Source organism: Mastomys coucha, unplaced genomic scaffold, assembly GCF_008632895.1.
Source record: "Mastomys coucha isolate ucsf_1 unplaced genomic scaffold, UCSF_Mcou_1 pScaffold15, whole genome shotgun sequence".
NCBI classification, from domain to species: domain Eukaryota; kingdom Metazoa; phylum Chordata; class Mammalia; order Rodentia; family Muridae; genus Mastomys; species Mastomys coucha.
Window position 1 is genome coordinate 58,866,944 of NW_022196897.1, and position 27,693 is coordinate 58,894,636.

General features: G+C 44.8%; 1 protein-coding gene and 1 long non-coding RNA gene across 5 annotated transcripts in view; one reads left to right on the top strand and one right to left on the bottom strand.

Moving 5' to 3' along the window:
• The window catches only part of Rapgef4 (Rap guanine nucleotide exchange factor 4), a 293,101-nt gene that overhangs the window by 66,308 nt on the left and 199,100 nt on the right, over positions 1–27,693 (top strand). For 2 of the 4 annotated variants that reach the window (XM_031370606.1, XM_031370607.1), the window contains exons 3-4: positions 722–810; positions 16,441–16,587. In XM_031370606.1, the coding sequence (XP_031226466.1) occupies positions 722–810; positions 16,441–16,587 (236 nt within the window). Of the gene's footprint in view, positions 1–721; positions 811–16,440; positions 16,588–17,084; positions 17,585–24,774; positions 25,091–27,693 lie in introns of those variants that run through there. The other 2 variants (XM_031370611.1, XM_031370609.1) reach the window with 2 other exon arrangements.
• Positions 16,382–18,235, bottom strand: LOC116090304. The gene is made up of 2 exons (XR_004118635.1): positions 18,121–18,235; positions 16,382–17,443 (listed from the first exon to the last, which is right to left on the bottom strand). It is a non-coding gene; the product is annotated as an uncharacterized LOC116090304 (long non-coding RNA).

A 27,693-nucleotide genomic window follows, 5' to 3' on the forward strand; every position in this document is an offset into this window, starting at 1 on the left:
AAAAAAAGAAAACGGAGGACTCAGCCTTTAATTTTTATAAACAAAGAAAAAGAAACCATCCATTGGTTGGTTTAAAAGAAAATGTGTTCCTCTAGAAAACACATTCCATCCGTCCATCTATTTACTAACTTTTTAACTGACATAGTCTTGCTATCTCTTGGACTGGCCATGGATTCACAGTCCTCTCACTTCAGCCTGAGTGCTGCCACTGTGGGCCACCATGGTGGTTGTGACGCAGATCCATGAAGTTGGGTGGCATAATGTGGCAAGTCCAATAAGCCGTTCTCCTGGTGAGAGTCATAGTTTTCCAAGAATCAAAGCATAGTATTTAAGATGAGGTACATGGGATGTTAGTGGATTATGACACTCCATGGTTTGTGTGATTCTGGCTCTCCTAGAACTCGCTATGTAAACCAGACTGGCTATGATTCAATCTTGGAGTTACTATGTTGAGCCAAAGGATCTTACTGCAGTCAGGATGATCAATTATTGCAGATCAGTGTCTGGGAGTGTTGTGTTGATGGGGTACCTGCTTCCTAGAATGTTGAATCTATAGGGTAAGCTTTGTGGGTGGATGGCATTGAGGAAAGCCATGTATTCTTGTCGTAATGGATCAAGGAAGGGTGGTAATAAGCCAAGCTTATGATGTCCAGTGAGGATCTATAGGGTTACAGTCATCAAACTTGTTCACAGCATGCTTACACCACTGTTTCTCTTTCAGTATTTCGCCAAGGGGACATTGGAACCAACTGGTATGCTGTCCTAGCTGGGTCTTTGGATGTTAAAGTATCTGAGACCAGCAGTCACCAGGTAATCTACCCTATCGTTAAAAAAGAAAAAAAAAGTGCTGGGCTTGTAGCTCAGTGGTAAGGTACTTGCCTAGCATGTGTGAGGCCCTAGGTTCAGTCCCCAGTACCATATCACATGTAAAAACAACAACAACAACAACAACTAGAGTGTATTATTACTGTTGATTTTAGTAAGATTTGTTTTTTTGAGAATTTCATATGTGAGTACTGTATTTATACCATTTCCACCACCCCTTTCCGACTCCAACTTCTTGTGCCCGCCCAGCTCCCCCTCAAATTTATGACCTTGTCCCTCAAATTCATGACCTTGCACACCATGGTATTTTTTTTTTAAAGACACATTTTCAAATCTACTTTCCCCACGATAAGTGTCCGTGGAATTCCTTTGTTTAATCACATCACAAACATACCCTGAGAGTCTTATGTGACATGAGCTGGGTGTGAAGGGTTGGAACATTCAGGACAGGAACGCACTGACTGCCTCAGGAGCTGCCAGCCTCCTGGTATGTGCAAACTGTTCCATAGCACTGTGATAGACAGTTTCACTGCTGCTGCACAAGGTGAGAGTTTGGGAGCCTTTCTCCACATCGCTTGGTGACTTTTCTTCATATTAGAAGTTGTCCCCATCAGCCTCCTTGGAGGTCCCGAGATGCAGGGAAAAGTGGCTGACAGGGGAACCCTCAAACACTGCTCTCTCCACAGCTGGATGTGGTGGCGCACACCTTTAAGCCCAGCACTTTGGAGGTAGACCCAGGTGGATCTCTGAGCTTGAGGCCAGTCTGGTCTACAGGGTGAGTTTCATGACAGACAGGGATACACAAGAAACCTTGTCTGGAAAAACCAAAGACCAAAGTCAAAACAAAAGCCCTCCCCCAAACAACCAATCAAACAAAAACCACAACCCTAATTCAGCAAAACAAAACAAACAAACAGTAAGCCACACACAAAGAACGTCTTTTCTAGGCTAGGGCGGTGGCTCAGTCAGGATGGTGCCTGCTGTACAAACATGAGGACCTGAGTTCAATTCAAGCCTCAGCATCCACACAACAGCCTGCTTGTGGTCGACACACTCACAGCCTTTATATATTTAGTAAGCCTTAAGCATCACAGTAGCTGGGCAGCTGGTTATTTGAGGGCCATAGGTAGTAGAAAATATTAAAATCCTGACCTGGGGCTTTACCCCACCTTTGGTTGTTGAGTTCCTGGATAAAAGAGACGCACAGCCTTTATAGATTTAATATGCCTTAAAGCAGCACAACGGCTGCTATAATCAACTTTTCAGTCGATAACTCAAAAAGTTATTACTTACTATTCACTATGTTCTACCTGGGCTACTCTTAGCTCCAATTGGGCAGCTCTCAGAGCTAATCCATGGTAGCTTTTCTTTTCTCCTCTCCTGCACATCTCTCCGTTATTCCATGCTGGCATCTTCCTCCCCTCCTCCCCCTCCTGGTCCTCTCTCCCCAAGCCCGTGAAACCTCAACCCCACCTATGTCTCTTCTGCCCAGCAAATGGCTGTTGGCATCTTCATTTACCAGTCACAGTTAACTGAGGGCAGGGTCACTCAGTGGCTTACTTGTGGACTCTCTCACCTTTGGGGCAACCAGTCTTGGCAGGGGGCCCCAAATTAGCATTAGAATCAAGCAGCACTAGGCCAACCCACTACACCAGGAAGTTCTCAGAGGGAGGAAGGGACAAGCAGGTCACTAGAGCTCACTGGCCAGTGAGTTGGTGAGTTCCAGACTCAGTGAGAGACCCTGGCTCAAAGAATAAGGCTGAGAGCAATTGAGGAAGACACCCAACATCGAGCACCTCTGGCCTCCACAAAAGAGTACACACATACACACACACACACACACACACACACATCCCGCATGCATATGTGTACACATGAACACTAAATGTATAAAAGACAGCTTCTGAGCTCTTTTTGGCAACACATTTCAAATGGAAAAATATTTGTGATTCTAAATTTGAGATTTACATTTTGTAGGGATGGATGGACAATTGTCTTTTTTTTTCTCTCTGTGTGTGTGTTACCTGTGTGTAAGCCTGTGTACCACATACATGCCTGGTGCTGGAGGGGGTTAGAAGAGGGCATTAGATCCCCTGGGGAACTGGACTTATGGATGGTAGTGAGCCACCATGTGTGTGCTCGGAACTGAACCCACGTCCTCTTAAAGAGCAGCCAGTGCTCTTTACTGCTGAAGCATCTGCTCAGCCAGAGCCACCCTCTTAAAATTGTATCTCAAAAGAGGATTGGGAACATAGAAGTTTCCAGATGAAGAAGTTGGGCCCACTGCTGCGGATGGTCTACTGTTCACTTTGGTGAGCGAGTCACTCTTGTCCCACAGGTACTTTCCCTGTGTAGCCATTGTGCAGAGAGTTCACCAGACATGGCCTGCAGCTCCTGCTTCCCAGTTGTGGTGACTCAACTCCTTTTCTCTCTCACGACTAGTTTTCCTTGGATGTCAGAGAAGACTCTTGATTTTTATCAGCTGACTCAGTTTCCCCATGGGTCTGAAAACAGCCCCCCCTCTTTGCATAGTCACCCCCAGAAAGCAGTTTACTAAACACTTCACAGGTCTTACTTTACTCTTTGAACCCTCATGCAAGCTATGGGCAAGGTTGGTGTGATGGTTTGTATGTACTTGGCCCAGGGAGTGGCACTATTAGGAGGTAGGCCTTGTTGGAGTAGGTGTAGGTGTGGATTTTAAGACCCTCATCATAGCTGCCTGAAAGCAAGTATTCTGCTAGCAGCCTTCAGATGAAGACGTAGAACTCTCAGCTCCTCCTGCACCATGCCTGCCTGGATGCTGCTATGTTCCTGCCTTGATGATAATGGACTGAACCTCGGAACCTCTAAGCCAGCCCCAATTAAATGTTGTCTTTTATAAGACTTGCCTTGGTCATGGTGTCTGTTCACAGCAGTAAAACCCTAACTAAGACAGTTGTATTCTTGTTTTCTCTTTACAGACGAGGAAACCATGCCCCCTGCCCTGCCCTGAAGAGTTAAATAGCTTAGCCTAAAGGATGCATTACATTTAGAGAGTAAGGGAACTAGGATTCACACACAGGCAGTCCTGAGTCTAGTCACATGCTCTAAATCACTCCTCTGTGTGGTCTCACTGAACCATGAAGAGGGCTAGGAATGTAGCTCAGGTGGTAGAGAGCTTGCCTAGCTTGCTGGAAGCTCTGGGTTTGATTTCCAGTACCATACAAACCAGATGTAGTGGTGTACAATATTCTAGGTGGAGGCAGGAGGATGAAGAGTTCAAGGTCATGCTGAGGTACATGGAGAGTTGGGGTCAGCTTGAGCTACAAGCGACTTTCAAAATAAGAAGGAAAAGAAAGCAAGATGATAAAATATTACCTCCTACACACACACACACATACACACACACACACACACAGCCCACACTTATGCACGCATGTACACACTTGTCATTCTGCTGTCCTGGTGGGCACTCCTGGGTGTCTCTGCTTAGAGCTTCTGGGTACTCATCCCACCTGAGAGTCTTCCCTCACAGACGTGCCGCAGGGAGGACCCTGCACAGGGTCATCTGCTGGTCCCTCTTACTCTTGGTTTGGCCCTGAGTACGTCCTGATGGAGAAAAGAGAGATGCTGAAAAGGGAAGGAAAGGAGAAAGTGAAGGTTAAGGAGGAGAGAGAAGAGGGAAGACAGGGCAGCCGTGCCAAGTGTCATCAGGAACAGCAACAGTGCCAGTCACACAGCCACTGCTGTGGCGGGAGACTTTGATGAGGTTAAAGTAACATGTGGTCAGGATCTCTAGGAATATTTCCCTGTGGCAATGGGAGAGCCCCATGAGGTCCTAGCAGGGGAGAGCTGATTAGTTCTGAGGTTTTACACTTTAATTTAATATAATTTAATTGTAGGTTTTTAACCTGTAATGTTGACCTTAAACCTAATACAGGAAACTTTTCTAAGCTGGGCTTGGTGTCCTCGTCTCCTAAATTGTGAGGAATTATTAGCTTTCCACTGATGCCTGCTTACTGTCTCCTTTGCACACTCCCTCCTGTAAAGCTTAAACAGTTTTCTGGATTTATTCTCATCATTTGGATTCAAGTAAGAAAAGGGACATTGACTCTACCTGTTCTAGGAGGTAGACAGGGGGCGCAGGATCTCAGGTAGCTCATGGTCCCAGCTGTGGGACAGGAAGAAGCTAAGGAGAATGTGCAAGATGGCTGACATCCTTCCACCAGGCTTTGTAAAAACAAGAAGGGGGAACCCCGGTTTCCATGTCTGGCTGTGTGGTGGGCACTAGCCTCTACCTGGTAGCAATGGGGGGCAATCAGCCTGGCTGCTTAGCTTGGGAGAAAAGCACCCTTTCTAAGAGAAAAAGAAGCAAATAGAAATAAGGGGAGAGAGGGAAAGAAGAAGAGAGGAGACAAAGAGAGAGATTGATTTTGAGGTTGATGGGGTTTAGTAAACCTGAACTCCTGGGTCAGATGTCGGGACTGGGTAGAGGTAATTAATACTGATGTTGCATTCTTGAGCTCGGATGCTGGAAACTGACTCTTCTGTGGGAACACCAAGGGGAACAGGTTTGTTCTTAAGACCATCAGCTAATTGATGCAAGGCCCACCTGCTCTAGGAAGGGTCATGTGCTTTCTTTAATGTTTATTTATGGGTAGCAAGATGGCTCAATAAGTAAAAACACTCGTGCAAGCCTGGAGACCAAATCTGGAGACCTAAGTTTGATCCCTGGGACATATGCAAAAGGAGGAAGGATGGCATGGACTCTATAGAGTTGACCTCTGACCTTCACATGTGTCCTGTGGCATGTGTGCATCATCCCCTCAAATAATATATGAAAATGAAAAAAATGTAAATTTTATTCACTATAACATTAGTCACATCCCCAAACCCTTTATGACACATCTAGTGTTTGACTAAACAAGTGATCACCAGGTTGGCCTAGAACATCCATCATACCACTATATATCCCTTACACAGCTACTGGCTTCATCTGTAGGCATTTATGTGCTGGTGTACTCACAGGCTTGGCTACGAGGCTCTATGACAGCAGTTCTAACCCTCTGGGGCCACCCAGATGCATATCAACTAGATTTAAATTTAGGTCTGACATAGTTCAAAGTTTGCATTCTTCCTGTTGTCCACACATGAGGAAGGGTGAGTAGAGAGTTGGAGGCAAGGAAAGAGAAAGAAAAAACAGTTACAAGAGATTGAAGGCAAATTGAGAGAGGATCGAAGAGAGCTGTGCTCAGGGTCCAGTCATCGGAGAGGAGAGGGCAGCCTTCTTTTGCTAGCCTGCATCTCAATTTTCTTTCTCTGAGACCCTCTGTCTGTCTTCTCACCAAGTCAAAAGAGATACAGTGACAAGTTCCCAAATGCATCCGAGTTTCACCCCTGTGTGGGTCTGTTAGATGCTTTCTGGGCCAGAACAGTGAGCAAAGAGCAAGAAGGGCTTCTGTGCACCGAGCATCCTACAAGAATTGCAGTAGCCACGCCCTGTGCATGCCTCTCCTCTCCCTCTCCCTCTCCCTCTCCCTCTCCCTCTCCCTCCCTCCCTCCCTCCTTCCCTCTCTCTCTCTCTCTCTCTCTCTCTCTCTCTCTCTCTCTCTGTCTCTCTCTCTTCGAGATAGGGTTTTTCTGTATAGCCAGGTTTTCTGTGTAGCCCTGGCCATCCTGGAACTCACTCTGTAGACCAGGCTGGCCTTGAACTCAGAAATCTGCCTGCCTCTGCCTCCCAAGTGCTGGGATAAAAGGCGTATGCCACCAATGCCTGACTCTTGATCTCTTGAGAGCTCTGATGAGACTCATTTTATCCCACTTTTGTGTTCATGCCCGTCATGTGAGGCAGCCAGTTCCTTGTGACTCTGGGGCTTATGTCCTTGACCATAATGCATGCCCGAAGGCTGGGAAGAGGAAAGGATAGAAGTGAGGCCAGCTGGGATCCCAGTTGGCAGAAGCAGCTCCCCGTGGGGCTCCTCTCTCCTGTTTTCTGCCTGTGATGCCAACTCAGAGTCCCAGACCTTCACCAACATACCCACCCAGTCGTCCATGACCACCTCTTAGATCTAGCGATGTACAGTTAGACTAGTGTGGCTCTCCATTCCATAGCACACCCAAAGTGGAGCAGGATAGACAAAGGAAGAAAACTGAGGACACAGGTGACAGGGTAGGGGCAAAGTGGTTAGAAGGAATGTCGATGTGTTGTGTGGGCAGCTGGGAGAAAAAAAGGATCCTGACTCGGATGAAGGAGTGGGTGGTGGTGCCCCTGAAGAGATGGGCATAATATTTCTTATGCTATACATTTATTGGGTTTTATTGACTTGATGCTTTTTCTTTTTCTGAAAAAGTTACCATTGTTTATGTGGTGCTAGGGGGTTAAGAGTGTACATATAAATATTCTACTTGCTTCATAAACTCCTATTACCTTCTTACCATCCTATATGCTATTTCCTTTCCATCACTCATATTGTCCAGGATCATAGGAATACTGTGTGTGTGTGTGTGTGTGTGTGTGCCCTGCTTTACGGTTGGTTTGGATGGCTTTTTTTTTTTAAACTCTTTGGGCCCTAGGATATACTCATTTTTCACTGGTGATGTTCCCCACACAAGCAGTCGGAACCCTCATTGTTCACAGAGCCTGTCCCAACAGTGGCTTGAGCCCACCCATAGATTGGCCCATGTGTGTTACATCATGCCTGTCCACAGAGAAGTCACGGTCTCCTTAGGATGATGGAGTGGGAAGCTGAAGAGCTAGAGGCCACTGGTATCCCCGTCATCCCTGCGTCTTTTCTTTGCCATTGTCAGAGTTAGTCAACGTGCATGGCTTTTTGAGGTGTCCAAAGGTGTCTCACCAGTATCCAGGGGATCTAGGGGCAATGTATATTCATTAATGCCCACTGGATCACTGATGCCTAAGATCACAGTAAAGATATCTGCTGATCCCACACTGTAGAGAAGTATGAAAATGATTCAGGGTGTGAGTGGGCCTGCCAGCTTCCTGCCTTTGCTGTGTGGTGAGGATGGGCTCACAGGGCTTCAGGTTTAGGTATCACTTACCGCCCCCCCCCGCACCCCCTGGGGCACAGGGCTCAGTCCCACTGTCAGCTTAGCAGCCAGAGTTGGTGAGGGTGCAGGCGGGGAGCGAAAGGTAGAAACAGCTGCCGACCACCTCATGCTGTCTCCAAATGACACAAAATCCTGTTAAGAGCTGCATAGCTCACTTCTCAAGCAGTTTCCTTCCTATTCCTGGTGGACCTCAGAGTGGCATCCTGCTTATGCAGCCTTCATTTCGGGGCAGCTGAGTTCCCCATGCTGACGGCTTCCAGAGCAACCTGGCTGGGAGAGAGAAAGTCCCTGGAGAGCAGGGATATGACCCACCTGGAGACCCTCCCCAAGGAGCTGATACTCTTGCTCCCAGTCCCGCATTGCTACTTTGTAACAACCATGTTTGCCCTAAGAATTCTGGGAAATGCATAGCCCTGTGAGGAAGAGCTTTTAGAGACCTGTAATCCTCACTCCTATCTTCCTGTTTTTATTCCATGTTTACTCTTCCTCACCATCAAACAAAACCCAGGCTCACTGCAATGTGCACTCACATCAGAGACATGTTTCCTAGCTTCTCAGACGGCCTTCCTGCCTTCCTGCTCATCCGTTCTTTTTGCTATCTTATGGAAATTTGACCAGCCAACGAGGGGACGTGCCTACAGGCAGCACCCAGGTCTAATGGCATCCCAGCATGGCATTGCATGTTCAATGTAGATTTCCACTTGGCAACAGAGATCTTGTTAAGGAGTAGTCTCTCTAGTTCCCCAGTGACACTTTGTCTGCACCTCCAGGGAGATCCTACCCCAAAACAATACAAACAAATAGTAGTAATAATGATGATGATGGTGATTATGATGATGATGATGGTAAACCTTAAGTGGGTGTATATATACCTACTCTATTAGACAACAGGGACCCTGCTCATCCAAAGCTTTGTACTAAGTGTTTTATATGCACCGAGTCATTAAGGTAGGACCCACTCGCCTCAGTTCACAGCATATCTAACTGTGCATAGTCATACCTAACTGAGCTGCAGGGTCCCTGTGTTTTCTGGTAACTAATAAAAAGTTGGTTGCCTATCCTGGAGAGCTGTTGGGTCCCATGCCTGCAATGCTAGCATTGGTCACAAGAGGGCAGTGTTAGAACATGAAAACCAGCAAATGCATCCCAGCGTTTGAAACTGCAGGAGTTTAAATTTTGTTCAGCCATTTCACTGGAGCAGAGATTCTGGGCTGCACTTGGCCTTGGTCTTCACTCCATCCCACCCCCTCATCTGTCATTATGCCATTATCTGGCAATTTTTACTCTGGTTTTAGAAAAAAAGACCTCTTGCTGTTTTTCTCTTTAAGGTCAAATAGAAAACCTTTAGTCGTCCCTGCCTGCCTTTGCTTTTACAACACAGATGCATTTTGTTTATCAAATTTGAAGCCCAGATCTCTCTCTCTCTCTCTCTCTCTCTTTCTCTCTCTCTCTCTCTCTCTCTCCCCCCTCTCTCTCTCTCTCTGTGTGTGTGTGTGTGTGTGTGTTGCGCATGCTTCCATCCCTCCCTCCCTCCCTCGCCCTCTCTGCTTCCTCTCCCTGATTCTTCCATTTGACCACTCACTCTGTTCGCTTTGCTTTCAGTGACATCACCATTTTTGGGAGACATTACTTGAGCACATTTCTGAACAGTTTTACAAAGCCCAGAAAATGTGAGAGGTGGCAAGCTGGCTGTGGTTGGTGTCACCGCTGACTCCCACCGTGCTCTGGCTCTGACTGAGCTGTTCATTAGGAAGAGACTTTTAATTGACTTAGCACTCTGCACAACTCACCCTACATTTAGTTTTGTTAAATATTCTTTGTCTGGGTGACACAGTGCTGGCCAGATAGACTCTGCACTGGTTAGAAATGCCCGTGCCAGGCAGTGCTCTGCAAGCCAGCCCCAGCCAGCTTGCCCGATTGATGGCCATCAGCTGCCCGACAAGCTGATTCCAGGGACACGCTCTAAAAGGAACCGGCCTCACCATTCCTGCTCGCCAGAAAACACATTTGACTTAGGAGTATCTTGCTTTCCTGCTTGGCAGTAAATCCTTTTGACACACGTACAGTTGGATGCCTTGACAGACTCTGAAATTGAGTTCCATTCAATTTGATTACTTAAAAATGCTTAGAGGACTCAATAAATTCCAGGAGCAAGTTCAAGCTCACAAAGCCAAATGCAAGAGCTTTGAAACCTAGTGGCAAGTATAGGCTGGAAATGAACATTATAAAAACATTTGCTTTGTGAGAATTTATGCTTCTGAGTCTACCTATACACTTAAAGATAACCTAACACAAATAAGATTATTAATTCTTGACTTACTAACACAGAAATGAGTGAACTCTGAATAACTATCAGATCTGATTACTCTTGGGGGAGGGGGCATTTTTTTTCTTTTTCTTTTCTTTTCTTCCTTCCTTTCTTTCTTTCTTTCTTTCTTTCTTTCTTTTTTTTTTTGAGTCCAGATCTTACTATATAGCCCTGGTTGGCCCAAAACTTACTATATAGAAGACCAGGCTGGCCTCAAACTCAGAAATGTACATACCTCTGCCCCCCCAGTGCTGGTTTGAGAAGCATGAGCCATCCACGTCTGGCCTAAGATCTGATACCTCTTCAAAACTGCAGGATAATTTTACAACTTTCACGGGTTCTTCACAGACAAAGCTCACGTGTATGGTATCTATTGAGTTACTCTGACGTCCCCCAGAACATCTGCGTAGGCTGGGTTTCAATGGACCACTTATACTGCTTGGGGCATGGAACCCTGGCCTCCTTACCACCACTATGACCACTTCACAGTTTAGTATGAACACGTGTGAACCGGCTCTGGTGAGAATGCTTGCTTTAAGATGTGATAACACCATCATACAGATGCACAAAGCAGATAAATTAAGGGGTGATTAGTCGCAGTACAAAAGGATTCTTTGATTTACAGCAGGATTGTCAGGAGGGTTTCTTTGAATACAAGCTCCCCCAGAGAGCTCAAGTGTTTTGCAGATCATTCAAACCACTTGACATCCAGACTGGGGGACAGAGAAACTTGGAATTTAAGTGTTGAAAGCCATCATTAGATGAAGCTTAATACAACACGACTACAGAGATTCTCTGTTGTTTAAATAATGGCAAAAATGTAATTTGCTTTTTAGAGGTGTAGAAAACCTATACATGTGTGGCAATGTGACTGAGTTAGGAATTATAGTTTCCCTTGTATTATTTTTATGTATTTAATTCTGGCAAGATGGCTCAACCAGTAAATGTGATTGCCATCAACCCTGATGACTTCAGTTCAAGTCCTGAAGCCCACATGCTAGACAAAGAGAACCAGCTCCCACAAGTTCTCACACTGACCCCAACAGGCATGCTATGGTATACGTATCATGGTAGCTGTCTCCCAATAAAGAAATGTTTAAAATGTGTTCTGCTATTAATCTTTTAAAAAAACATTTATTTATTTAATGTATATGAGTGATCTATCTGCATGTATACCTGCATGCCAGAAGAGAGCATGAGGTCCCTTTATAGATGGTCCTGTACCACTGTGTGGTTGTTGGGAACTGAACTCAGGACCTCTAGAAGATCACCAGTGCTAAGCCATCTCTCCAGGCGTTAATCTTATTAAAAAGATTGTGACCATTTCCCAGAGGACTCAGGAGACCCAAAGCCTTGGAGGAAGTGTAATCGAGGTCGGCCAAGGCTCAGGCCTCTTCCACATCTGACTCTTTTGTCTCTGTGTGGACTTCCTTTGCCTCTTGTTTAGTGCCTGTCACCACAGGCTTCTTGGCATCCTTTGGTTTAGTCCCAGTATCTAAGATAGCTGTGGTTTTGTGGGCCAAAGGCTCAGGCATACAGACTGAGGTATACATGTGGGCAGGGAATGTGTAGAATAATTTCAAGTCATCTTGACACAGGCTGCAGTTACCTGATAGTAGAGAACCCTGGAGTAAACGCCTCTGTACGATTTAGCTGTAGACAAGCCTGTAGGGCATTTTCTTAATTAGCGATCCATGTGGGAGGACCCAGCCCATTCTGAGTGGGATCATCCCTGGGCTGGTGGTCCTGGGTTCTATAAGAAAGCAGGCTGAGCAAGCCAGTAAGCAGCACCCCTCCATGGCCTCTGCAACAGCTCCTGCCCTGTTTGAGTTCCTGCCATGATTGGTTTCCATGATGAACAGTTATGTGGACATATGAGTTAAATATAGCTTTTTCTTCCCATGTTGCTTCGGTTCTAGTGTTTCATCAAAGCGTTCATAGCCCTAGGTAAGACGGGGAGTCAGGAAGCAGGCCCCGTGGGGAGCCGGACCTCCACACTGGCTGACTAGGAACTCTCCCCACAGAACTACTTGAGAGCCCGTGGGCTACAGATGTATTGTCAAATAACGCATCAGCATGCTTTTATAAGAATCAGCAGGAACAGGAAGTCTGTAGCTAGGTAAAGAGACTGAGTAGTTTCTAGTCTCAGTTCTCCCTATGCCTGGTTTGGACAAGATACTGAACGTTTTAGAGTCTGAATCTGTCTAGCTTCTAAGACAGCAATAACAATGATGATAGTGCGGATCACTGTAACAGCATTCCTAACCTCAGCATCCTACATGTTTCAAATTCTGAAACTTTTTGAGTGCTAGGAATGGAATTTTCTATATCTGATCCTATAGGACAAGTAGTTCAGACACAGTTCAGGGAATGGGGTGGTCATTTGGTCGATAAAATACTTGCCAGAGAAACACCAGAACTGAGTTCAGCCCTCCAGTACCCCAGGCTTGGATATACAATCTGTAACCCAGTGTGATACAGGAACTGGAAGGGATGGTGGCAGGTGGATCCCCAAAACTCGCTAGCCAGACAGCCTAGCCAGTCGGTGAGTGCTAAATTCAGTGAGAGGTCCTCTCTCAAAAGACCCTGTCCGTGGCCTCCAGGTGTGCACCTGTGCACCCCCATGCACATGTGCACACACATGTACATACATGAATAACATGAAACATACGTGAAAAAAATATGAAGTTATTTTCAGAATGTGCATCAGGAAACATGACACAGAAGTGATTTTGTGTTTAGAGCAAGGTCCCTCCTGCAAAGTATCTTCTGATTGTGTGTGTGGGTGTGTGTGTGTGTGTGTGTGCGCACACACGCGTGCGCGCACGTGCGTATAATGCAAATATCCCACAATCTTAAAAAATGGAAACTCTTCTGATTCCAGGCAGTTCACTCTACCTCTATCATCAATAGGAACATCCAGGAATGACCAAGTGTTTGTTTCTAGTCATGCTTCGTTCAAATAACATGATGTCAGTTTTGATGGGCAAAGGAGACATCATGATCAAAACCACATTGAGTCATGGTACAGCATTCCATTTACATCTATGCAGATGTCTAATCCTGGGGATCCTATGTCACCTTCTGACCTCCAAGGGCACTGCACACTTGTGCAGATACAAATGAAGGCAATAACCCACCTACACAAAATTAAATATTTAAAACATTCTTTTAAAAGGGTACTGATCAGTCTGTTTCCTCAGTGGGAAGTTGGGCTCTCTCCAGAGAAGGGCAAGGAAGCTGCTGGCTCCTCCCACTGCCCTGCCTCTTTGTAGAAGGACATACGGACCTTTAGGATGCCTGCCCAGCATTCTGTTCTTGGGCCAGCTGATGCTGCTCCAGGCAGCACCTTGCTTGTGTGTATGGATGTATGGAGAGAGCTGCAGTGGTTTGGAAATCTGGCAGGGCTCCAGCAGGGCTGACTAAACCCACCTGAACTTCATGAAGTCATTGGCATTCCTGAATCTTTAGTTTTCATTTGGAAGATCCTCCAACCTAATCCAGACCAGGGCAGTTTCATGGTCCCAGGCAGTTCTGACTGCTGTCTTCATTCTCTAGGGCACTGAAAACATTTTTTTTTTTAATGACCTTAGTGAGCAATCTGCAGGCAAACAGGATAGGTAGACACTGTTCTCAAGAGTCCCTGGGGGGTAAGCATGGTGGTAGGAGCACAACTGTAGCCCATGTATAGACTTTAAAGAAGTGTCATGTTGCATATAGAGACAGATATGTTCAGCAACAGGCAGAGATCTTATGGGGGTTCAGGCATTGACTTCTGACCTGTGGAGACCTAGGGAGACAGTAGTATGGATACAGAAAAACTGCCTCTTCTAGAATCTCGCCCATTTATCTAGCTTTTCGACCTATGTGCTGAGCAACCTATTAATCCTGATGCTTGGGAGAAAGTTCCGGATGTGATTTACTTGATAATTTTTTCCTAAGCCCATAGGAAACCCAAATTCTAATGTTGGTTAGTCTTTATAAAGTACATATAATTTCCGATTCCTTCCATTTCCCTGGGCTCAATTATCTTAGTGCCTAACCAATACCTCCCAGATCCTTTCCAATTCCTAAGGAAATTTGCCCTTAAAAAAATATTCTGAACCTCATGAAGTCTGAAGCTTCTGACAGTGAGGAGAGGTTTCCCAAGCCTGAGTTTCAGGATGAGGACATGTATTAGTCTGGATGAGGTGCTGGGTCGGATCCAGGCCCTCGTGCGTGCTAGGCAGGTTCTCTACTGCTGGCATTGTCTAAATTTGACTCGTCCAAGCACAAAGGAGTAGACTTGGGAAGGACTGATCACACACTCACTTCTGGTGACAGTGTGGATCCTTGGGATGGAGCTGGGCGCCTGAGCAATGACTGGGACTGGGTGTCTGTTACTGTGGACTGTTCCAAGCAGCGCAGGTAGCAGTGCCGCCATCACTGAGTTTTGGATATGACCAGGCCTGAACCTGTGTACCCCATGGTGATAAGCTACAGGAGTTAGGAGGGGAGAGGAAGATGCCTGATTAATCTGCGAGCAGTCAGGTAGTTCTCACATAAGTGAGGTCTTCAAAACCCTTTTGCCTCATCCTCATGAAGGGTCCCTCATAAGTATTAGAAAGTCTCAACAGTAGTCAGGAGGTGGTGGTATATGCCTTTAATCCCAGCACTTGGGAGGCAGAGGCAGGTAGATTTCTGAGTTAGAGGCCAGCCTGATCTACAGAGAGAGTTCCAGAGCAGGCAGGGGTACACAGAGAAACCCTGTCTTGAAAACAAAACAAAACAAAACAAAACAAAGTCTCAACACTGCAAAGTGTATATTAGGCAAAAGAATTGGTTCTGAAGTTAAGCTGACAGAAGAGTGCAGTATTCTAGTGAGACCCTTCTGGGAACCCTGTGGAGGCCCCGTGATTGTTCACCGCTCATCACATGTGTCAACCAGAATTTGAAAGTTACTTACTAAGTTCCCGAGCACTGCTAACTTCAGTTCTGGGTATGCTTTTTGAATGAATTTGTTTGCGGATGTCCCTCTGGAGAATTTATCCATGGCTGTTTATAGATTTCCCTCGGATCTTTTTCCCCCCTTTTCTGAACTATTATTGATTTTTATTTTCCTGAACGTAATTTTAGAGGGTAATATCTTTGCAGAAGCAATTTGCCATGGTTCAAGGAGCTGGACTCTTGTGCTCATTCATCTCAGTAATGCGACTGCAGAGTCACTAACTGGATCTTAATAACATTTGCCAATGATTGGGTATTAGATGCATGAAAGGGAAAGGATACCTTCTAACTGGGGGCTCACCCTGGTGTAGCTCCTTAGTTTACAATGCCTGCAGAATTAATCTGTAGATGATTTGGAGTGGCTATTTGCTTTGTTTGAAAGTAGTTAGAATTAAATATAAACATTCTCGCCAATGTTGCATGTAGAGAGGAATTGGTTTTTACTACTTCTTTAGTAACTTTCAGTTACTTTAGTAACAACTCGATCACAATTTATAAGAAGCATCCCAGTGCTTTTTCCAGCATGTTTTTCCCCTGTGTGGCTGCAGGAGGCAGCATGATACAAAAATCTTGACATCTCTACTCAGAAAAGACTTAGAATCTAGCTCTATGGTGTCTTTAATGCCTGAACCGAGGCCACCTCTGGGAACTCACAACTTGGCCCTTTGGTTTTCCAGATACAGTAGCAGCCTGGTTCCAATTTCCTAAATAATGTGGTCATTCCTTCTCACTAAAAAAGATTATTGTTATTAGGATTATTCAGGATTATTATTATTATTATACTAACACCCTAGAGGTCCCAGTATGAGAATGGATGAACAAATGGTAACATGGCCACAGAATACAAAACTACCTTACCTGTAAGTGGAAAAACACCCATTGATCTGTGTGAGAACACAGGCTACTCAGACATATTACATTGGTCCAAAAAAGCCAAACACAGATTAAAACCTACTCCCTGTCTCTTTCCAGGTAACATTCCCTTACAGGCAAGACATCTTTCTGAGGATGGAAATCAGTGCAGCGATTCCCTCTGATGGGAGAGTCTTTACTGGATAGGGGGTACAGAGAACCTTTAGGGGTGAAAGGGTGTAAGGCTTGATTGGGTCTCATTTATACCAGTGTGTATGTTTGCTGAAATATGTTGAACCACACAATGAAATTGGGTATTTTTTTTCATAGAAATTATACTTCAATTTAAATAAAAGGCAAGTCTCTCATCCATTGCATATTTAATTTTCTAATGATTTTTTTTTGGTGGGGGGGTTTCTCAGGATGCGGTGACCATCTGTACTCTGGGAATTGGGACAGCCTTTGGAGAGTCCATTCTGGACAACACACCTCGCCATGCAACCATCGTTACCAGAGAGAACAGTGAGCTTCTCCGAATTGAGCAGGAAGACTTCAAGGCACTATGGGAGGTGAGCCCCTAGGCTTCCTGTCAGTTAATGCAGTTTCCAGGGAGAGAGAGAGCGACATAGAGAGAGAACACTGCCTCGTGGATAATGGCGTAGCAGTCAAGCCTTAATGTGTGCTTTTCTGAGCTGGTGGATGGAATTTAATTTTCAAAACTTGTTTTTGAAATGAGTGAGTGAAGAAGCCATTTTGACATAAGACATCCATTTTTTGTTGTTGTTGCTAAATTAGTGCTTGCTCGGTTTTCTGTGGCTTGACATACCTTATAATTATTTCCTGAATGACCATAGAGTGTTGTATGAATTTTCTCTTTCCTATTCCACAGATGTATTCTTAACCAGGGAACAAAATACTTTGACATTTTCTTTTGCATTTTAAAAATCATTATTGACACATTCCCGGAGAAAGTGGAATGAATGGGGTTAACATCTGGCTCATTTAAATGCTTTTAAAAAATGATGTGCTCTATAATAAGGTATGGAAAACGGGGGGCCATAAAGATGTCTGGTTACTTGCCAACTTCAAAACGCATAGGTGGCCCAGCAGTAGATGGATGCCGCTGGTCTTGTTGGCGTTTGCATTTACCGATACTTCCCAGCATCCCTTGGGGCATAGCGCTCATTTACAGGAAGTGTGAGAATACATCATCGTATATGCAGTCAATGGCAGATAGAGCACTCAGAGAGGCCCGGCCGGGCCTCGAATCTTTTATGCTGTCCTTCCTTTCAGCTCCTTTAGCTTTAGATTTTAACCTGTGGTGACTCCTTGTCTTTGTCCCTGGCTCAGTACATCCAGGAGTTAACCCCTCCAGTCCGCAGGCTTCGCCACTTGTTCCAGTGTGGCTAAGATTTCAAACTTGATCTAAAAAAGAATTTTGTATAATCAAATAGTTTCCTCCAGAGCCAAACAAATGACTGATGCATTGGGGGCGCTAGCCTGCAGGTGAATGAGCGATGGTGCTCTGTCGTAAAAGTCACGCTACGCTTTTGGAAGGCTTCGCTGGTGAGGCCCGTTACTTTTATTCTTGGCGGCCGTGAATAAATTGTGGGGTTGCTTGTTTGAAATGTTTCTCTTAGAAAATATTAAAGAGCTCCAACTGCTCTGTAAAGTTCAGAGACAAAGCTCTCTCTCTCTTTTTAGAAAGGAAAAGTGAAAATCAGTTTATGTGAGGTGTGTGGGCAAAGATATTCTGTCAATCAGAAGGAGCCAGGCTTGAGGCAAATAAGCCTTTTCGGGGGTTGTCTTTCATTTTAAAGGGTAAACTGAAAAGTCTTTTTCATAATGAGAATTTGGGAAGCTGACTTAAGAAAGGAAGCCATTCCTAAAGGTACCATGCTCCGCTGTAGCCGCTCCGTCCGCGGCCAGTCATTTATCAGCCCGATAGGGGAGCTTTGGGGAAACGCAGAAAAACATTTCTTTCTTTCAGTTAGGAGCCTGCAGTGCTCTGAAGGAAGTTCTTGAGAAGTTGCTGCCTACAAACATTAAAACAAGCTATAAGACCGCTTTTCAGACAAAGTCATAATACAATGAGCACTCACTTCCCAATACGTTGCCCGGCAGTTACTGCGCAGCTGCATTCGCTCCATCTTGCTTTTCTTCCGAGCCTCGTTAATGCTAACGAGACAGCATGTCACTTCATCCTGAGTATTCAATTTGTATCTCAAGGAAATTAGTGCCCTGCTACAACCCATAATACTATTTCGTGCCCACGGACTGAATAGTAGTAGTGCCTAGTAATACTCTAATGTCATCACAAGGGTATATTTCCCCCCCCCAACCAGACTCAGGAGAAGATAAAACAAAACACATATTATACTGGATTGTTCTAATAAACTTGCCCTGCTTAGCTTTCTCTGCATCTCTCTCTCTTCCCTTCTCTTTCCACCCCCTTCTTTGTCTCCATCTTTCTTTTCATTGGCTTCTTTAAAAAGGCCTGGTCAGTTTGCCTCTCCCCGGTGATTTGTCTTGACTGTTTTCCCATGTTGTCTCTGCTGACGCCTTTACTCAGGTTTTCTATAAAGAGATGCTAGGGCCAAAAGTTTAATTCAGTCAAGTCAAACGTGTTATTTGATTGCCAGAAAATTCTGATGAATGCAGCAGGAGGCTCAGAATGGCCGTCTTCTGTTGGTGATGCCTCTGTCTCTTGGATAGCTTACATCTACACATCTCAAGGCTGATTCCCATTGGTCTTCCTTGTAGGGACGATTTTTTGAAATTTAATATATAAATATGTAAATATATATGCTTTTTACTTTATGTCCCGTTCACTGCCCTCCTCCTGTTTACCCCCACCCACAATCCTTCCCTCCTCCCCTTCTCTGAGCTGATGGGGGGTCCCTCTGTGTATCCCCCCACCCTGGCACTTCAAGTCTCTGAGAGGCTAGGCACTTCCTCTCCCACTGAGGCCAGACAAGGCAGCCCAGCTAGAAGAACCTATCCCACATACAGGCAACAGCTTTTGGGGTGGCCCCCGTTCCAGTTGTTCAGGACCCACATGAAGGTCAAGCTACAAATCTGCTACATATGAGTGGGGAAGCCTAGGTCCAGCCCGTGTGTGTTCTTTGGTTGGTGGTTCAGACTCTGAGAACCCCAAGGGTTCAGGTTAGATGACTCTGTTGGTCTTCCAGTGGAGTTCCTATCCCTTTTGGGGCCTGCAATCCTTCCTCCTATTCTTCCATAAGAGTCCCTAAGCACTCTTTGGCTGTGGGTGACTATATCCATCAGAGTCAGCTGCTGGGTAGAGCCTCTCAGCGATCAACATGTTCCTGATCAACTGAGTATCATAAATAGTGTTAGGGATTGGTGCTTGCCCATGGGATGGGTCTCAAGTTGGGTTGGTTACTGGTTGGCCATTTCCTCAGTCTCTGCTCCCTCCCCCATGCCTGCATTACTTGTCAACAGGATAGATTTTGGGTTGAAAGTTTTGTAGGTCGGTTGGTGTCTCTATTGCTCTATTGGGGTTCTATTGCCTGGCTACAGGAGATGGCCTCTTCAGATTCCATATCCCCAATGTAGTGTGTCACAGCTTAGGTTACCCACATTGACTCTTGGGCATCTCCCTTATCCCAGGTCTCTGTCTCATCCTGGAGATGCCACCTACCTCCTCACCCCCATCACTTTCAGATTTCCATTCATTCTCACGGCCATCTATCCATCTGTCCTGTTTTTCCCACACCTGATCCTGAATTCCCCATTTCCCTCTCCAGCCCTTCTTCCTCACAGTTCTTTCCCTCCATCTGCCTCTTACAACTGTTTTATTTCCCATTCTAAGTGAGATTCACGTTTCCTCACTTGGGCCTTCTTCTTGTTTAGCTTCTTTGGGTCTGTGGAGTGCAACATGGTACCTGTATTTTAAGGCTAATACCCATTTTTAAGTGAGTACATACTATGCATGCATGTGCTTTGTGGACTGGGTTACCTCACTTAGGATGATATTCTCAAGTTCCACCTGTTTGCCTGCAAAATTCATGATGTCTTGGTTTTTAATATCTGAATATTATTCCATTGTGGAAATGTACCACATTTTCTTTATCCATTCTTCAGTTGAGGGACTTCTGAGTTATTTCCAGTTTCTGACTATTATGAATAGAGCTGCTATGAACATAGTTGAACAAATGTCTTTGTGAAATTAGACACCAACAAACCAAATAACCCAATTTAAAAATGGGGTACAGAACTAAACAGAGAATTCTCAACAGAGGAATCTCAAATAGCCGAGAAGCACTTAAATGTTCAAAGTCCTTAGTCATCAAGGAAAAGCAAATCAAAACAACTATGAGGTTCCATCTTATCCCCATCAGAATGGCTAAGATCAACAACTCAAGCCAGGTTATAGTGGTGCATGCCTTTAATCCTAGCACTTGGGAGGCAGAGGGAGATGGATTTCTGAGTTCGAGCCTGGGCTACACAGAGAAACCTTGTCTTGAAAAAGCAAAAAACAAAAACAAAAACAAAAACAAAAAACAAAAAACAAAAAAACAAAAAAACCCTCAAGAGATAGCACATGCTGGAGTGGATGTGGAGCAAGAGGAACATTCTTCCGTTGCTGGTTGGAGTGAAAACTTGTATAACTTCTTTGGAAATCAAGTGGTGTTTTTTCAGAACACTGGGAATAGTTCTACCTCAAGGCCCAAATATACTACTCCTCGGCATATACCCAAAGGGACAAATTCTTAAATGGGAGAGAGCTGTCATGGCTGCCCCAAACCTTTCCCCGAGCTCTGTGGACCACTGCTCATCTGTAACTTGAGAGCCTGACTTCTGATCTCTCTAGCCTGTGGTGGGGACAAGATCTGGAGAGCTCTTCAGAGCGGCAAGGCGGGGATGTTTTTATCCTGACTTCTTTTATAGGTTGCGGACTGGAAACTTGTACCAAGAGAACACAGTTAGGCGCTTCTTTCCAGTTGCCTGTTCATGTATCTAGGCGCAGGGTGTGAGCGAGATGTTCAGGCAGTGTTTAAAGCATTTGAAGTGAAAATTCAATAAGCCTCTCATGTGGCAGCCTGTTAATCAAGGCTTTATTAAGGGGCATCCATGTGCATACGCAGTGCACATAATCCCAGGAAATTGTACAAGTCTAAAGTAGATTCTCAGGAAAGCCTGAATGGTGCTTACTTTAAGCCTTATTTATTCAACAAATGCTAAGCAGCTCCCGTGTGTCAGGCATCAGTGAGCAAGACTGGCAGGGTTCTGTTGTCAGGGTAGGGGCCGCTACTTTGCTAGTTGGAGGAGATGGCAAATAAGTCAACAATGTAATTTAAGAATATGATACGTCATTATCATTAAATTTTGTGTCTAAGTCTCTGAGTGTTGGGGTATACCAGAGACATATAATGGCACTAACTGCAAGCAAAATGTTGGATAATCGAATACTTTTCCCTTCATTATGTCAGATAATATGGTTTGTAGTTCAGCCACCCATTGTACTGCTAAGTGGCTCTGTTACAAAACATTAAAATCCAACCTTACGTAGAGACTCAAGTTGGACCTGTTAGGAACCATGTCTGAAGACAGGATAATGTGTGAAGGAGTCTAGCCTCCAGTTGCAGGAATGTTGATGACCTGTGACCCTCAGAGAGGGCACCAACCAGGTCCAGAGCTCCCAGATGAGGTGAGCTCAGATGTTCCAGATCTTAGAAGTGTGAGACCCTGAGTCTGGCTCTAAATTTGCATGTGCATCTCTCTCATCTGATCATTGACTTTGGAGGAATGCTATAGGGGGTTGTCTGTTTTATGGCAAGAAGCCTTATATTTAGCTTGGGAGTCCTTAAATTAGCTGTTAACTCCACTCAGAGGGGTTGTAGGAACTAAAATCGAGGTCCTTAGTCATTAGCAGATGGCACAGCCTGAGAGTAGCTACGTGATCAGCCGCAGGAGTACTCTGCTCTCTCATCCCCAGATCTGACTTGCCACAGAGAGTGAGGGGAGTAGCCCCTCTCTTTCCCCAGGTGAGTTCCCCAGGCAGGTTCCCCAGGCTTCTGCAGCTAGGCACTCTCTGAACCCCACCTACAGGAAGCCTTGGAATCCTGTTTAATTCCATTGCAAGGACTCCTGCCTTTCTGTGGTCTCTGTGTTCTTAGTTAAAGAGGCAGCTCTGGGGTATTTAAAATAACTGTCACAATGTGGCTAGAAACATTTCCCTACATCTAAGACAGAGGCTCAAAGCTTCTTGTTTATTCTTTTTTTTTTTTTTTTAAAGATTTATTTACTTATGTATTTGAATGCACCTTAACTGTCTTCAGACATACCAGAAGAGGGCATCAGATCCCATTACAGATGTTTGTGAGCCACCATGTGGTCCCTGGGAATTGAACTCAGGACCTCTGGAAGAGCAGTCAGTACTCTTAACTGCTAAGCCATCTCTCCAGCCCTTGTTTATCCTTATATCTTATCAAAGAACACTGATTTCTTCTCCTTCCTTCCAATGTTTTAGTTCTCAGTTTATGGTTTGATTTGAAGATGCTGGGTTGGTCCACCGGAACATTAAAACTTCTGAGTTTTCAGTAATAGCTCAGAAGAGAAAGAGAGGCAGGGGATTGGAATGACTGGAGACAGTAAAATTTCTGAATTTCATCCAGGAGAAACTTAATTTGAAAGTCTTGGGCAGCCATTTTCAATTCTTAAGACAACTATAATTTATAACTTAAACCTTTTGACACCAGTGGCATTTTTAGGCTCTGTAAGGAAGCTAAATGGCAAAGCAATTAAGTGGAGACCTGGGAATGTAAACCAGCTATTAATAGTTGATCCAAGATTATAGGTATTTATGATGGATGGCAGCTCTTGGAATAAATATGAAATTGATTTATTATCCAGTTCTACGAATTTCTTGGTGCCTACCGCCTGAGAATTTCTGAAGGTTTGGGACAGTGGTTCTCAACCTTCCCAATGCTGCTCCCCTTTAATACAGTTCCTCATGTTGTGGTGACCCCCAGCCATAAATTTATTTTGTTACTACTTTATAACTGTAATGTTGCTACTGTTATGAATAATAATATAAATATCTGATATGCGGGATATATGATATTTGGCCCCTGTGAAAGGGTCATTTGACTCCCAAAGGGGTCATAACCCCCAGGTTGAGAACCATTGATAGATGACCACTGGTAATGGTAATGGTGGTTTGTCTGATTTTCCTGTTCACAGTTAATAGTGTGTGTACTTGAGAGTGCTTTTGGATTTGTTTTCAGATCTTTGCAAAGCAATGAGTCCAGTGTGCTCAGAGAAATGGATGGGACAGGCCGGTGTGGTCAAATTCAGAAGAGACATTACTAGGATACCCTAGATCCTGCAGTCTACCACCTTTACCCACTTTTCCATTGTGCAAACATCACTCTGGAATCTTTTTTCTTTTACTATGAGTCATATTTGAACATCTTTGAATAATATATATTGATGAATACATTTTTGAAAATTTAAAGATGGTAATGAAATGACAGTATTTAAAAATAAAAGCAGCATTTAAAAATTATAAATTGAGCCTTCTTAATGAGGTGGCTGCTTGCCTGTGACTATTACCTGTACAGTTGTTGATTTTCTACCATGCTTTTATTTCAGCCAGAATAAATGAGATGTAGTGATTGTCAGGGTTTTCCCCCCAAATATTCTTGCGGCTTCAGGAATATCCAAAATGATATTTCATGTCTTACAAGATATACAATTAAATAATAAAAGTAATTAGTAGATCTGGATGTGTGGGCACGTTTTATTCCCAGCACTTGAGAGACAGGCAGGCGGATTTCTGAGTTTAAGTCCAGCTTGGTCTACAGAGTGAGTTCCCAGAACAGCTAGGGCTACTCAGAAAAACCCTGTCTTGAAAAACAAGCAATAAATAAACAAATAAACAAATGTATATAAAATAAATACGGTTCTGTTTTAGAACAGCAATCTGTAAAAAGTGGTATTTCCCGGAGCCATGATGCTATTGAAGAAAGATATTTGTGTCTCTCTATTCTCCAATTTTTAGAGTGGTATTTTACCTAGAAGATTCTACCAGATATGTTGTCAGTTACAAGAGGCTCTTTAACTACCTTTCTTCACTGCCTTCTTTACATACATACATGGGGGACAAAAATGATTTCTATTTATCAGCAATCTTGCAAACCCCTGTGAATAAGAACTGTTGTCATACTGTAACAATGCTTTCAGCAGGCAGCTGCTCCTGCCTGAATCAACTCCATGCTCCCGTCTATCTGTAACTGTCAAGGAAATGAAAGCCAGATACCAAAGACGCAGCGTCTGAGGATACAGATGTCAGGAGTCATCCGGATGGACTCCGTGGTCCCCTTCAGCATGTTCATGTCAGGTTGTCTTACTTTTGCATTAGTGATTAGTTGGGGACCAGCATTTCAGATGGTTGTCACTAGCCCAGGAGGCAGTTGTCCCAGAATCTGCACCTTTCTAGGTAGCCCTGGAGTCTGCAAGCAGAGGACCCTGCTTCTCCCGAGGCAGAAGCCGATGCTGACTCTTGGCAACTTCACATTTTCTACTGTAGGGTTACTTCCCAGGCCAGAAATTTGCATCAAAGGCCCAAGAAAAATACATCCAAAAATAAACATGAAAGCCAAGACTTCATGCCAGGAACTCCAGCCACACACATCCTGTTGGCTGGCTCCCTTGTCTCTCTCCTCACAGCTCTGATTCTTTTAAACCAAGCGGAAGCCTGCTCGGATGACTTGGACCTGATGCTGGTACAAAGGTCTCACTCCTCAGTCTTCAAGTGTCTCCATGGAGTGACAAAAGTTATTCAGGTCCAGAAAGGAAAGGAGTGAAGTTGTTAGTAGCTAACTAACATTTTATTTTTTAAAAGAGGAAGTCTTTTGCTACCTGGGACTGGTCAAGCTTTCCTGGAGAGCCTTCAGCCCTGCTTCCTCCCTGGGGACACAGAAGCTATCTGCTGGATTTGAATAGGGACCTGTCACTGATGAAGGTACACTGTGCTGTTCAGATAAAGGCTGACTGCTTACTGGATGTCTGAGAACTTCCCGCAACGGACGCATGCTCTACGAGGTCAGAAGGGTCTTTGATTCTTTGGTGAAGGGTGGGAGACTGGGGAAACAGTATGTGTCATGGCTTTGATTTGGCTCGAGGAATTATGATCCAGAATGTCTCTCGCTTTTCTGATTATGTTCTACCAGACCTCGCCATGTACCAAGGCACTGCCATAATTCTATTTCATCTTTGTTTGTGGTGTCTGTGTTGGGGGATGGGATGAGTGGTGGTTCATCTTTTTTTTCTGATGGGAACATGATTTTTTAATACATTTCCTGAGGATAGAGTTCATAAGTAGGCAGAGTTACACTGAGCACATCAATTTTATAGATAGATAGATAGATAGATAGATAGATAGATAGATAGATATTTGTTCTGTGACATATTTGAATGGTCTACATTTAAAAAACAAACTTGGGTAAGGAAACAGATTAAGGCTGTTGGTGTTTCTCTCTGGATGCCTAGTAGCTCTCAGATTATTTGAAATCTTTAGTGTTTATGGGAATCCTGTTACATTATTGACAACTGGAAATCCTACCAGCATCCCACCACTGCCACCACGCTGTGATCCCACTGTTTCACAGAAATTTCTCAGAGGGTCTAAACAGATCAAGGCTTAAGTGGCAGGCTCTAGGCAAACCCAGGCGCTGCTCTCCACGCCAGTAGGCAGGGCGTTGTAACCAAGCAAGCATCACCCCTCCTAGCGTAGGCTCCTACAGATGTTCATTTTGACAATGTGCAGCTCTACTTGGGTCTTTTAGGGTTATGCTAGACATTTTGAAACACTCCTTAACTGTGATCTGTCTCCGAGTTCTTGACACCCCTCCTAACCTGTTTCCTGAGAGAGGACCTCCCAGTGGCCCTCCATAGTCACTCAGCTAAACCCCAGGACAGTGTGCCCTTCTAAATAACTATCAACTCCCTTCTAAGAAGGGACCGTAACACACAACAAACACACTTTGTTCCCACCATGTGGAGTTGCAGAATGCACTCTGGATTTTTTTCTGAGGCTTATAGTGTTGTAAAAACGGACAAGGACGAACATCAACACATGATGCTCTGAATAAGACAAAACAAAAAAATTACTTGGAGAAAGTGTGCTGAAGGCCACAAAGGAGCCCAGGAGATTGATCTCCACCCAGGGTCTCATTTCATACAAGACTCTGCTTGTGAATTCTTGTGTGGCTAAGCAGGCAGTTTCTCAGCCTCCCCTCAAGCATTGGGGCTGGTTAACCAAATGACAGTCTTGGAGACTGTCTTGTCCCAAGGAGAAGGCAGGTTCCTTCCCCCGAGGTTGTATCTCTGCACTTTGGATTTTTCTCCCCTATGGGGCCACCCGGCCTCTCAGGGATCTCATGGAGGGGGTCATGTGCTGTGTTTTCAAACACTAGCTTTTGTGTTTTCCTTGGGGGGGGGGTCAGTCATCGTCTGGAGAAATCTACTCTGAAGTTTAATGGTCCCTCGGGCAAAAGCAATTCTAACTGGAAAAATGTTAAGAACTTGAGTCTTCCTGAAGGAGCTCGTGGTGAGGACTAGAGGTTTGTTAAGCTCATTATGTGGAGCAAACCCTTGGTCATATGATGATCTTTCTTCCCCGGGGTCCAGATTCCACAGCAGGCCTGGGGCACCTGGGCGGAGAACATCTGACATCCAGGAAGAGTGCCGGAAACTGGTTCACAGTGCTGGCCTCTTGAGTTCCGGAAGTCATGCCCCAGCTGACCTCCCTGACCTCAGTGTTTAGAGCAGTCTAGCCCAAACCAGTAAATGTTAGATAGACCTTCCAAGACCATTCCTGTGATCTAGTGGTCTGGCTTGAAATGCTGATTTATTCTTGACTTAACCCAGCATTGCTGGGTGAGTTTCTGCAGAGGTCCTTGGCCTCCTGGGACCCTCACTGTGAAATAGAAATCTCTCTTCTACCATTCCGGGGGCACTGACTGGAGGAGGTCAATGTTGCTAGTTAAAAACAAGTAACAATGTTACTTGTTAAAAACTTTAGCATTCCCTCCCTTTCAGTTTGCAAATGAAAGAAGGCAGAACCACAAATGATACGGATGCAGAGAATAAACTTTAAGCCAAGGGAATGTAGTTCATCAAAATATATTATTTGGAAGGAAAAAGAATTCTTGGTATCTTGCTGGGTCCACATTAAAATCATCAGGGGAGCTTAAAAATAAAAATTCCCATGCCTGTGCCTGCCCTGGACTAAAGAAATCTGAAACTGTAAAAAACGGTGGGCCCAATCGTGTGGCCTCTTCAAGTGTCCTCAGTGGGTCTCCAGGCAGCCCTGCCTTTGCGCAGAGGACATTGTCAGTCCATCATGCTTCTCTGCTCATTTTAGAGCGCACGTGGTTGGTGTGCTGGCCCAGGGCTTATGCCCTGCGAGTGTTCTCGGTTTCTCCGTTAGTTCTCCTAGTGTCGTTTATCCACACAGATATGCTACTTTCAAAGTCTGCCAGACTGAAATGAGAGCGGTGATCAGTAGTAAGAATGTGGGGGCTATTTATGAATCATAGGTGCCTGTGTTGTGGTTACTAAACATGTGAGAGTAAGGTCTCCCTGTTCCTTCCCACACACACGTGACCTCACATCCCCCACGTGACCTCACATCCCCCCCACAC